The 12,991-nt window shown below is 41.7% G+C and overlaps 1 protein-coding gene across 1 annotated transcript; it reads right to left on the bottom strand.

The window, feature by feature from the left end:
* Window positions 1-613: 613 nt before the first annotated feature.
* SSR3 (signal sequence receptor subunit 3) lies at window positions 614-12,510 on the bottom strand. Its single transcript, XM_068965792.1, has 5 exons — window positions 12,287-12,510; window positions 10,966-11,092; window positions 6,798-6,896; window positions 2,300-2,431; window positions 614-1,240 (listed from the first exon to the last, which is right to left on the bottom strand). The coding sequence occupies exons 1-5, from the start codon at window positions 12,417-12,419 to the stop codon at window positions 1,174-1,176; spliced, it is 558 nt and encodes a 185-aa protein (XP_068821893.1). The 5' UTR covers window positions 12,420-12,510; the 3' UTR covers window positions 614-1,173.
* Between the last annotated feature and the right edge of the window lie 481 nt (window positions 12,511-12,991).

Below are 12,991 nucleotides of genomic sequence, written 5' to 3'. Positions count from 1 at the left end.
TCAAAAGGAAACAATGATTCCATTCTCTTAACAGGTCAAACCAACATGGGAGGGTTGAGCTAACCTCCCTGGACACCCACCCAGGGCTAATGCTACAGAGCTGAACAGTGTGTGCTTTTAACCCCAAAGGACAACTCTCATATGCCTGGGTACTATTTTTAGGCTATTACCTTGGCTGCCTTTATTCTTAGAAAACACACAAACACACACACACACACACACACACACACCCCTTTTCCACAAGCTTCTCTTCACACACACACACACACACACACACACACACACACCCCTTTTCCACAAGCTTCTCTTCACACACACACACACACACACACACCCCTTTTCCACAAGCTTCTCTTCACACACACACACACACACACACACACCCCTTTTCCACAAGCTTCTCTTCTCACACACACACACACACACACACACACACACACCCCTTTTCCACAAGCTTCTCTTCACACACACACACACACCCCTTTTCCACAAGCTTCTCTTCACACACACACACACACACACACACACACACACACACACACACACACACACACACACACACACACACACACACACACACACACACACACACACACACACCCCTTTTCCACAAGCTTCTCTTCTCCCAGTTGGAGAAACCATGTTTTAACTGAGTTATTTCAAATCACAAAGTCAGAGACTTGCAAGCATGATGCTCTGTGCAGTCCCCCAGAGGGAGACGATTCACTCTGATATTTATGGCTCAAAACAAAAAAAAAGTTGTAATATTGTGCTTGGAACACACAGAACCAGTTATTAACTTCTTGCTACTATTATAAATAACAACAGCTCAGTCCAGGTTACTGTGACCTCTGACAAATCAAGGAAACAAGTTATTTTCTCCTCTTGTGATTATAACACATTGCAACACTTTTTGCCTTTTAACAAATGTCCTGGTACTCTGAGTTTCCCTTTCAATTCATTTAATTTCAACAATCTGTCAAAAAAAAAAAAGCCAATAAACAAATACTGAATTACATTTTGTTGGGTTTTTTAAACCCTCAAACTCCAGACTTATAAAAACAGCTTGTGTGTCTTCCACCCCGACCACCCTGCTATTTCTCCACATCACAGGCCACCCATAGATACAAAGTCGGGGCGGTGGGGAGGAGGGGCTGGCAAAGCTGAGGCAGTCTACTTGGAGCCAGTAGACAGGAGGGCGATGAGGCCTGAGGAAGCACTTATGGACAAAATGTAGTTCCTGTAAGAATTCAATGTTAAGGAAAAGTCAACCCCAAATTGGTTTTCAACAAAACAGAAAGAACCCACCTCCTTGGAATGTACTGTTTTCCTCCTGACAGGCTGTCTAACGACAATCATGTGCAGCCCCATTGTCTGCAAATACAATTTACCAGAGAGCAGACTACCAAGAATGAAGAACATTCACAGGAAATACGTTCCAACAGAAAACACTTGAGACAAACCTAGAACACATGATCACAAAGAAAACATCTGAATTCCATTTAACCTTCAGGAAAAGAGCTGATCAAAGAACACAGGGAGCAAGAGGAGGCTTGATTTCCTTACCAGCCCCCGCATCAACAGCAGAGGAAAAATAAGTGTTCCTTGTCCATCAGTGTTTTGGCCACAGCAGGCCTGTGAAAGCAAGGAGGTTCACAAAGTTTGCAGCTACTCTCAGTCTCAGGACTAGAGTGTTTGGGGGAAATCACTCCAGTATTCCCAGAAGATAAAAGTTGGAGAGTATCTGCTATTTTATTACATCAGAATCTCCTACTGTTGAAAATTTGGCTACACATTCCTGGATAACACTTTTAATAAATTACCTTAAAAAGAGAAGACTGATTCTTGCCCAAAAGCTCAATTTAAGAGCAACCTGAAACACTATTAAGCTGTTATAAAATGTGCCAATTTAACTCCACTGGCTATCCACCCAAGCCCAAAGCCCCAAAGTACCAGCAGATACAGGGCTTATGCCAGGAGCTGTCAAAGAAGGCAAGTTTGCTTTGGCTCCTTAGCATGTTTGTTTTTTTTAAACCAGGCAGGTACACAACATCATTATATATTTAAGACTGCTTTGCAATACTCATTATTTATCATGAAGTCTTGATCATAAAACTAAAAGAACTTCAAATCAAAAGCCCTTATTTTAAACATCCAGAAACATGCCTAAGGTCACAGTGCTTATTAAGGCACTGACTCTCTTTGCAGTTTTTGTTACCAAAAACCACTCAGACAAATAAAAACCAAAATGAACTGTTTTTAGACTTCTAAAAAGGATAATCAACCTTTAAAAGGATACACTGTGGGGTTGAAGTTCTTCAGTATAAAGAAGGAAGCGACAATGACCAAGACCAGAAATAGGGTGTTATTATAGAAGATGGAAAATGTTGTAGCTTCATAATCAGCAACTTCATTCTTCTTCCACAAGATTCTGTGGACACAGAAACAAGTCATTTAGTTTTTCAGTAGGCACTAAAAATGTTACATACCACACGGTTCTAGCTCATTGTAAGATTTGTAAGATTAAGTTCTTCTTTAAGTGTTCTGGGCAGAATGTGTTAATATTAAATTCAGTCAGCATTGTCCCCTTTATTCTACTAAAAAAGATATTTCATTTTATCGATGCTCAGAAATTCCCTGGTGGTCTAGTAGTCAGGATTCAGTGCTTTCAATGCCAGGGCCTGGGTTCAGTCCCTGGTCAGGGAATTAACAGTTATCGATGCTCACGTAGCTGGGTATATTACCTTTTTTCCCAGCAGTTTAAGCTTTGGAGGAAGGAACTGATTAATCACAATTAGCTTGGTTTTATCAGCAACCAAAATAGGCATCTTTCTCTAGATACTCATCAAAAACAAACTATTGATTAGCAGCCTGAAAGGGCTTTCTCGCCCGTTTGCAGGCTTGAAACTCTCTACTGCTACTGCTAAGTCACTTCAGTCGTGTCTGACTCTGGGCGACCCCATAGATGGCAGCCCACCAGGCTCCCCCGTCCCTGGGATTCTCCAGGCAAGAACACTGGAGTGGGTTGCCATTTCCTTCTCCAATGCAGGAAAGTGAAAAGTGAAAGTGAAGTCGCTCAGTCGTGTCCGACCCTCAGTGACCCCATGGACTGCAGCCTTACAGGCTACTCTGTCCATGGGATTTTCCAGGCAAGAGTACTGGAGTGGGTTGCCATTGCCTTCTCCGTGAAACTCTCTACAGTCTACAGATTTCACCCTTCAATGTTACACCTTAAGACAAGCCCATGGACAAAACCAGCTGTCACGTCACAGAAACAGACTTGTCTGTGACTCTCTTTAGCCATCTTTATTTAATTTGAACTAAGAATCTGCTTGATCATTAGGAATTTTTACTCCCGTGAAACCCATTACTTTTTATTTAATCCACTTTTCTTTTACCGTTTCACAGGGGCAATAGGAAGTTCCAGGGTGCCTGTGAATAAGGGGGTCTTTATTCTGCTCAGTTAATTAACTCTGTAATGCAATTTTTAAACGAGTAGGTAGGTTCTAACCTAGTAATGGGATATGAAATCAACGGAGTAGATCCACTGTTCAGGAAAAATTACTGGGTGGGTTGTGACCAACACGTTAAAAAAAAAAAAGGAATAGGAAAAAAACCAGAAAAGTGGCAAGTGCATCACATACAATAGGGCAGTAACTTTGTTCTCTGGAACATTTATGTGTGTGTATGTAAAAGTATTTGGTCAAATAGTAAAATATTTTTACTGTGGGTCATCTAAAAGGCTCAAAGTCACTGCCATTGATGCTTTCTCCTCCAGAAAAATACATTACTATGGGGTCAGATGGTACCCCCAACTAATGCTAAGGCTAGCACAATGGCTAATGTCATTGTTTTATTCACCAGCTGTTGTAATGCAAAGTCAACAAGCCTGGCTGTAAAGGAGCTAAATGAAAGGTATTAGCACCTTGTCTTCAACGGAAGAAATTTGTGGTTTCTAATATATATACCATGTTTTCTTGATTCTGTGGATACCATCAACTTAGTAAATCTTAGTCTACTGTAAAATTTGGGAGATGTGAAGGACCTTATATTAAATGCAGCTATCAACTGTAAAGCAGCTTCTGATTTCAGAGAGGTTTAAATGTAAATTTTAAAAATACATGATTTGGAATTAATACAATATTCCATTCTATCAATGATCAAAGAAAACACCAGCCCGGTCCAGAAATGTTCATAGTCTCTACATGGTTTAATGCTACAAAACACTGTTTTTAAGACTTTGGCACAAGACCCAGTGAAGACAGGCTCCTTAAATAGGCTACAGGCATGACTTTACTGTTGGCAATTAAATTATCCCATCTCTACTACAGCGCTTCTCCCGAACTCCCTGCCAAACCCTGAATCAGAACTAACTTCAACAGGTTTTTCATGAAAGAGTGGTTCAATTGTCTGGGTTGTCCCAGCTCCCAAAGGCCATGAGTTACATGGGGGTATACCCAGTCAGGACTGTCTGGCAGCTCTCAGAACTTTTTCTAGTCCAGCCATATCCTGGTTTATTTTGAAGAAGGTTAGGACTCCCGATCCCCCTCATCAGCAGAGGTTCTGCCAGGGCCTCACTGGTAGGAAACCTAGTTTGAGAGAGCACTTCTCAAGTAGTCCTTTGTCCAAGGAGTACTTCCTAAAACAGGAGAGAAGTTGAGACCATACTCAGCAAGTCTTATAATCTGATAATACTAACAACGGACCATTCAGTAAGTCAAGGGGAAATAACACTCATATCCTGGGACAAGTATTAATGAATCTGATCTTCCTCTGCTAGTTTCCATCCTTGCATAGATGGAAAAGCAGTTCAAAGTGGCACATAATTGATATTCCAAATGACTAGATGGAGCTTCGAGAGATACCCATCTGGGTAGAAACATGCCGATAAGCTTTCTCTTTAATCTCTTGGAAACAACTAGTCTTTTGAGAGAAAAAAACACTAGATCTTTAAGGGAGTCGTGGATCCAGGTACTGCATCAAAATTGACTACAGACCTTGGTACAACTGTATCCAGTGTGGCCTTTGTGAGAGGCCACAATTACAAACAGCACAAATCCCTACTGATGGCAAGAACAGATCTTTATAATTTTCTGCTGCTCTGAATTTTAAGTATCAATAAACCTCCACTTCACCCTAATCTGAAATATCTGATCCAGCCAATGGCAAAGAGGCTTCATTTCCAATTCCAAATGATCTGCTGGTGAGGACTACCTTTCTTCCATGCTGTGAAAGATTCTGAGACACATCCCAGGATGAAGAGCAAGTACCAGACCAAATCAGGAAGTCTGCAGTGGGCAGAGAGACCCACTTGCCATCTCTGATATAATTAGTCGTCTAAAACCTCTAAGATTGTACAAGCTTATAAAAAGCACTTTGAAATTTGGGTAATGATGAAGCGCACTCCAATTTAGAAACCACTGTTCTAATAAATACTGTAATTCAATAAAAAGGTTTAAAAAAGTGGTCTAGATTCTCTAGTATCTATCCCTATGCAAAAATTTGTGATCAAAAAGTTACACAGAGCCAGAAGTCCTTAAGGCTGCTCCCTAAAACACAGGAATTTGCTCTGAGGACTTTAATAGTGTTCCTTCAGTTTTATGAAGGATTCATAGGACATAATCACTTCAATAATGTTTTGGTGCCTGTCCAAAACCACTGTAGAAGACACTGTTCATTAAGTTACTCTGTGTCCCTTACGTAAGGACCCATTTGATAAAGTCTGTCCAAGATTCAGTGCCAGGAAAGTTTCTCTTCAGAAGGACATTCTCATCCAACAATGAAAGCTGGATGACCTCAGACGTGCCCTCTGACACTTGGAAGCTCAGAGCTAAGTTCTGTGGCCAACTGCTGCAACTAACCCTGAGGTCCTCATTTATCCACCTCTTCTTACTTATCATCGGTTTCTGATCTTTTAAAATTGTACTGCTCTGTTTTATATGCAATTTAATATTTTAAGTCCCCACAAAGTCTTTCTGGAGCAAAGTGGGATAAAAATTCTATTTTACAAAGCACCTTATGGACACTAAAACTTAAGATCCATGAAAACAGGCTCAACTTATGACTTTGTTAAACCATCTGGCAACTCTTAAGCGCCAAGTTTATTCAATCTTTCAGAGACTTGTATTCAGACCTTAGCCTGTTCGTTAGACTTCTAACAGCAGCCGGCAGGAAAAACTGGGGATGGCGCTCATAAATATGGCAAAGAATTGGGCAACAGGAGACAAACCTAATTCTTTTCTTTTTCCCAAGCAATGCAGATGACCAACAACCAGATGTGCCCAGGGAAGTTCAGGAGCAGAAATACCACCACCTGAAAATGCTTACAGGGAACACAATGTAAAGCCTTCAGACACAGGGGTTAGGTGATACCTGAAGGTCACACAGCTAATGCGCGGCAAAGCCAAGCACTGCACACAGCTCCGCACGCTCCCAAATCCGGCAGAGCAGTGGAGTACAAGCTCATGCCAGACTGCCTGTGCTCTTCCTCTGGCCTTACCACACACTAACCCATGACCTTGGAGCAACATACCCTAGCTTTCTGTACCTCAGATTCCTCAGGCGTAAAGTGGAGAAAACAACAGTACCTACCTCGTGGGGCTCTCTGGAGGAAAGTATCTGGTGGTAATAAACACTCAAAAAGTCAATTATCCTCATTACCACAACTTGTACAACACCAACGTTTCTCTCAGACAATTCTGATACCCGTGTTCTTTAAGCAGAAACAGAAAGAACTTTATTTTCTACAAATACCCGCCTTTCTGGTTACCACAAACACTTTAATTAGGGAGTCAAACCTTTCATCCTTTTCCTTCCGAGACATCTTTCTATTATCAGCTTCAGAGAGTTTCCGAGTCACTTCTTTGGAGACAGCATCTTCCCTCTTCTGTGCTACTCTGAAAGGAAAAGAAAAAGAGTCTCCACATGCTCCAGGAGTGAACACTGCTCCCTCTCAGAAACACTCTGTACTCCGAGCTTGTACTGGCAACTGTACCATACTTTACATTTCAAGAAAACAAGCTGGACAGAAAGTTCCAAGCTTATTACACTATACTAGCCAAAAGAGAGGGAGTTCAAGAAACTTCCAAGATGTGGTTTATTAGTGATGTGTTCTGAATTCTGCTTAAAAGGGAGAATTTTCCAAAGTTAGGTATTCAATATGGAAATAGAAGTCAAATGCTATTAGCACAATTTAGTTATGAATCATTATAGCTCCACTTTGTTTTAACTCATAAATTAACTGTTCCACAAATAAATTTGTTAAGGCACTAGTAAATGACACATGATTTCAATTCCAATATATAACAGGAGAGAAAATTAAGCTTAGAGAAATCTAAAATCTTAAAGTAAAGCTTTTAACTCTATTCAAAAGAGGAATATCACTAAAAAGAAATATTACCACCTGGTGAAGGACTGACCATAGCAGTTTGTTAAATAAACTACTGGTTTAAGAGCTGCACCAAGAGATAATATGGAATCAGCCAGAAAATGCTGAAAGTGTCATTTGAGAAATCAGGTAAGAATATTCAGTGATGAGTCAGATAAAGAAAAAAAAAAAGACATAATCCTAAAAAAAAAAATCTACGAGATAAATTTTATCAGATGGGGTTGCTAGTGAAAGAGAAGATAAAATTTAACCTGTGATGAAATACAAAAGCCTCCCCAAAGATTAGACATTTAAATTTGATGATTTACTTTTCATAATATAGGACAAACTGACTACCCATAAACATAGATCACAAGCAAAATACAGCAATTACCTATAAAGTCTCACTAAGAAAACTTTCAACACAATACTGAGATGTATTAAACAAGCCACAGATGTAGACCATAGAGACAGACATCCGTTCAATCTATGTTCCGATCCCCCATAACTACACTACATTAACTTCTGGTCCGTGGACCGAGGAAAACTGGGGAAAAATCAGGATGGATTCCTGAAAAGCCCAAGATCATGAACAGCAATAGCTTTCAACCTTCAACAACATGGGCTTCTGGGCTACAAATTAAGCCATTTTCTACTCCAGAGGATCTTCCTGACCCAGGGGTCGAACCCACGTTTCTTGCACCTCCTGCATTGGCAGGAGGATTCTTTACCATTGAACCTCCTGAGAAGCCCCAAGTCTGGGTTGGTTTTATCTATCTCTCACTCAATAATCAAGTTAGAAGTGACATTGTTAAAAACAAAATCTTTAGTCAACTTTGACTAATGTATTTTTCCACAAATTGGTCACTGGAGGGAGGAAAACCAGTTAGAAAATAGGTAAAAGGAAACAGGTTCTGAAATGTAAAGAAAATAGCAGCTAAGGGAGCAGGTAGCTGTTTCAAGAGCTACTTTAAGACACTAAATAGAACATTATAAAGCCCTGCTATCCCTGACTCATTGTACTACGTAAAATTCTGTTCTGCAGGCAGAGATTCTCATCTCTTAATCTCCAGCAAATCCAAGGAACTCATTAAATGTTTCTTGAACTTCACATAAGACTGCTTTTTTCTAAGAAAGGCCAATTGATAAGAAATGGACAGTTTACAGCAAAAACCTTTCTTAGCTGAGCAGAGGGGGGAAAACACACACACACACACACACACACGCACGCACGCACGCACGCACGCACCTCAACTGTCAGGATGCTAGGACGTAAGAATAAACTATTTTCAAAAGAGCTGGCTCTAGGCATCTCTCAGACAAATAGTCAATCATCTGTCCTGAAGACACTTACCGAGATAACTAATTTCTCTTCTATGTCTAAAATTCTATACTTGCCTAAAAAGACATTAACAACTACACTGTAGGTTTATTACAACTCAGCCCTACCCTCCATCTCAGTGCTCTCAGCAAACAAATCTCCCTCAGCGCTTAATGCTCTGAAACAAGACAGAGGCAAATCCAGGGGCCCAGCACCCAGCCAACTGAGATTAAAAAAAAAAAAAAGTCTTCATAAACATCTTAAAAATCATACCATGTTAAAAGAAATTCCTATGGGCTCTCTCACCTCCAACCTCTCCAACACTGCACACAAACATTTATTACGTGCCAAACACCATGGCCTACACTTTGTTGCATGTACCATATTTAACCCTGACCATCCCCAGAGGTACCATTAGTACTCCCATTTTACAGCCCAGAAATCTGAAGTCTCAAAAGACAAAATGCAGGCCCAAGGGTCTGCACTTAAGAGAAGCAGAGTGGGAACTGGAATACAGACTATAGACTCTAGCCATTCCCTCTATCACCAACACCTACCCACACTCAGCATCTTGCTGGCTCTTGAAGCCTTAACAGTCTTACCAATCTGTAGTTTTTATGTCAGTAGCAATATTTAATATTAGACCAAAACTATGATGACTAAAAAATAATTCCACTCAGAGATCCTATTAAGTCAGTAAATGTTAGTCGTTCAGTTTTGTCCAATTCGTTGCAACCCCATGCTGTAGCTCACCAGGCTCCTCTGTCCGTGAAATTCTCCATTTAAGAACACTGGAGTAGGTAAGCATTCCCTTCTCCAGGGAATCCTCCCTGCCCAGGGACTGAACCCAAGTCTTCCACATTACAGGCAGAGATCACTGAAATTTCACTGAACTAAACAAAATGTATCATTAACTAGTGTAAGAGAAATAAACAAAGGACATGGAAGCTGTCCTCAAGAAGCAGGAAGTAAAACTGAGGGGAAAGAGCATGATTTTTGACTCCAAAAAGGTGAGTGAAAAATTATATGTAGAACAAGTGAAGAACACTAGGTCCCAAAGAGACCAAGGTCCAAGGGAAGCACAAAGGATGGGTCATGCAAAACACCCACTCTGAGGACTTCACTATCCACAGACGGCCATGCCTCATGAGAAGGACAGCCCAGGAAAGCAGAGGCCGAGATGGGCTGAATTCTGAAATGGCAGCTGGTGATGAGGGGCTGCCAAGCAGGAAAACAACAGAGATGACCTGGATTTAGCTGTTCCAGCAACTGTCAGGCACAACCTAGACTCCTAAGGATTCAGGACAATAGTGGGGAGGCTTACAATAATCCCTGTTAACTGAAATCACCTCAAGGTGTTTCTGCTCCTCATCACCAGAAAGCTTGACACAGGAACAATAAAGGCAGTTAGGACTTCTCTGGAAATGATTCCTAAGGCTTAAAATAACAGACATGTAAGAATGGAAAGAAAGGGAGATGTTTCTAAATGAGGGAGGAGAGGAGTCGTGTTTAAAGGCTGAGTCGGAAGCCCTAAGCCCCAATGCTAAAAGATGAGGCCTGATTGGTAGGAGGCAGAGGATTCACATTCCAAGGGTCTGGAAGAATCTGGTTTTAATACTTTTAGAAAAGAGAATGTCATGAAGAGTTATTAGGAGAGTGACATGACAAAATGAAGGAAGAAACAGAGGAAATATGGTAGCCTAATTAGCATTAAAAATGTCAAGGCTGAGTAAAAGAAAAAAGGACCACTTCTTTCACATCCAAAAATTCTACATGGAGAGTCCAGAACAATTCTTTCCAGAATTCCATTTGACTTTTAAAATGTTAATTTACTTGGTGGGTTTGCTTTTCTGAGCCCCATGATTAAGGCTAGTACTCAAGTGTTCTAATTCCAACCTCAACACCCACTTCCATAGCACTGTTAGCAGACTGTCTCTGCTTTTCAGTTAGTCGCTCTTCCTTCATACCATTATTTATAATTACATATTTTGCAATCATATATACATACCCCCCAAATATACATACACATATATTTCCAATTAATCCAAACATACATACACATCTATCTCCCCCCAAATATAAACATATATGTGTATATACATACACATGTATCTCAAATGAATCCAAATATAGATACACATATCTCCCCCCAAATATACATAAAACTATATCTCAAATTAATGCTTACCAAAACACACACACACAAACGGTCTTTCAGAAGTCACCCTAGTATATAAAAATGCAACAATATTTACTTTCACTTGAGAAATATACTTACTTGTGCTTGAGAACAAATTTCACATTTTTGTAAGCAAAGGCCACCAAGTAAGTGCTTACTAGGGTCATCACACTGTACAGAACAGCAGACTGAATAAGATCCATATGCCATATTCGCCAATATAACCCTGAATTAAGATAAAAGGGGGTGGGGAATACAGAAAGAAAACATTACCACCCAGTTACAAAAACCTGCTGAGTTATTAGTGATTATAGCTAAACCTGGTAAAATACAGCCCGGATTAGGGAATCCAATACAGTGTAAGAAGAACTTCCTAAGTGTGATATCCAGGAAAAAGTTAAGTCTCAAGTGTTTCTAGTTCAGAATACTTGAAAACCGTAATCTTCCTATAACTAGTCCATGATGAGATTTCTGCTGCTTCTAGAATGAGAACTCTAGCTCAACAAAATCACGATTCAGACTTCAAATTTCATTCTTAAGGGTACTATCACACTAACTACAAGTCATTCCGAGACTCCACGTGTAGTCCCAAACCAGATTTCACACGCTGACGTGGCTGTTCTCTGAAATCAAGGCAACGCACAGTGCGGTCAGTGAACCATGTTAACTGCACGCTAGGTTTTATAAAGTCAGGAGAGAAAATATATCTGGATTTGCCCAACAACAGTGCAAAAATGTAGGGGAGAGGAAATTGACATTTGGAATCCCTAAACTCTAAAAACAACCTTGGCCAAGGCTGTAAAGTTTTTCCATTCAAGTAAGAATTCTAGAATTGCTCTAACAGAATTATTAAAAAGTTTAAACACAGTAGAGCTTGGGGCCTTGGCACGGGTTCAACTTCTTTCGGAAAATAATGTTCTGTGTGAACCGGTTCTAAAGCTACATTTACAATTCGGTGCGAGTGTTAATGTCTCTAACCTAATTCATGAGTTTCTCGAAAGCAAGTAAAAAGTTTAAGATCCCGTAACAGCAAACGATAGTTATACGGGGCGAGGGGGCTGGGGGAGAACAGGCGATATGTCTGTTAGCATCACAAGATCTTAAGCCGGGTGTTGGTTGAAATACAGATTTGAGGCCGCCATCCCAGAACCAGTAACTCACAATCCGCAGACCTGAGGCCCGGGAATGAGCTAGCCTACTTTTCCAACGTGCTATAATGACTTTCCTGGGATGCCACCCACCACGACCCCGGACAGATCACGGAGGCCAACAGAGGCTGCGTGCAGCCCCCGAGTCCAGGGGGACCTGGGGGACAGCACAGGCTCCGGCGCACGCCTCGCCCTCTGCACGGCCTTGCCACGTCCCCGCCCAGCCCAGCCCAGCCCAGCCCAGCCCAGCCCGTCTCGCTCCAAGCGCTCACATATGGGGATGGCGGACACGATGAAGGCGTTCCCGAAGAAAAGCGCCGAGGACTTGGCCGAGAGGTTGCGGCTGAAATCCTGCAGGAGTAGGTCCTCCTCGGACTGCTGCTTGGGCCCGCCTTTGGGAGCCATGGTGGAATCGGAGCCGCGAGACGGGCACGGCACCGGGCGCAGAGCGGGGGAAAAGCCGCGGTCACCGCCTCTACAGCCACCGTATCCGCTAACGACCAGTCAGCGCAGCGCGAGGAGGCGGGACCCGGCCTGGGCTTGGAACAAACATCCGCAGGATTGGCCAGTCTGGCGCCACTTTGTAGGTTTCTCCGGCGTGATTAGACAAGCGGGCCAGACTTCCGGATTCCTAGCCGGCCACGTGATTCGTCACTTTCTAGGAGGAAGCCGGGACTTGTAGTTTAGTGGGCGCTATTAACAAAACTTTATTAACATTCTATTTCAAAGATGCTGATAGACTCCTGCTTTCCAAGCCCTGGAAATTCCAAAACATGAAGCTCTTCGTCTTATGGTCATTCATTCATGGAACGTATGGTTTAACTGGCTCTGTGGGTACCCAGAAGCAGAAGCTATTAAGAGATAACAAGAATACACAGAACTATACAAAAGAGCTCTTAATGACCCAGATAACCATGATGGTGTGATCACTCACCTAGAGCCAGACATGCTGGAATGTGAAGTCAAGTGCGCCTTAG

This window comes from Capricornis sumatraensis, chromosome 1, assembly GCF_032405125.1.
Source record: "Capricornis sumatraensis isolate serow.1 chromosome 1, serow.2, whole genome shotgun sequence".
NCBI classification, from domain to species: domain Eukaryota; kingdom Metazoa; phylum Chordata; class Mammalia; order Artiodactyla; family Bovidae; genus Capricornis; species Capricornis sumatraensis.
The sequence above is the reverse complement of the archived record's forward strand: the minus strand, read 5'-3'. Positions and strand labels throughout refer to the sequence as shown.

Bases quoted from the DNA above. Each gene is read 5' to 3' on its own strand.
- SSR3 (XM_068965792.1), bottom strand. From the start codon at position 12,419: ATGGCTCCCAAAGGCGGGCCCAAGCAGCAGTCCGAGGAGGACCTACTC. The intron at 11,093-12,286 runs GTGAGCGCTTGG...ATCTTAATTCAG, and splicing joins CGTGTCCGCCATCCCCATAT to GGTTATATTGGCGAATATGG. The intron at 6,897-10,965 runs GTAAGTATATTT...TTTTCCTTTCAG, and splicing joins AAATTTGTTCTCAAGCACAA to AGTAGCACAGAAGAGGGAAG.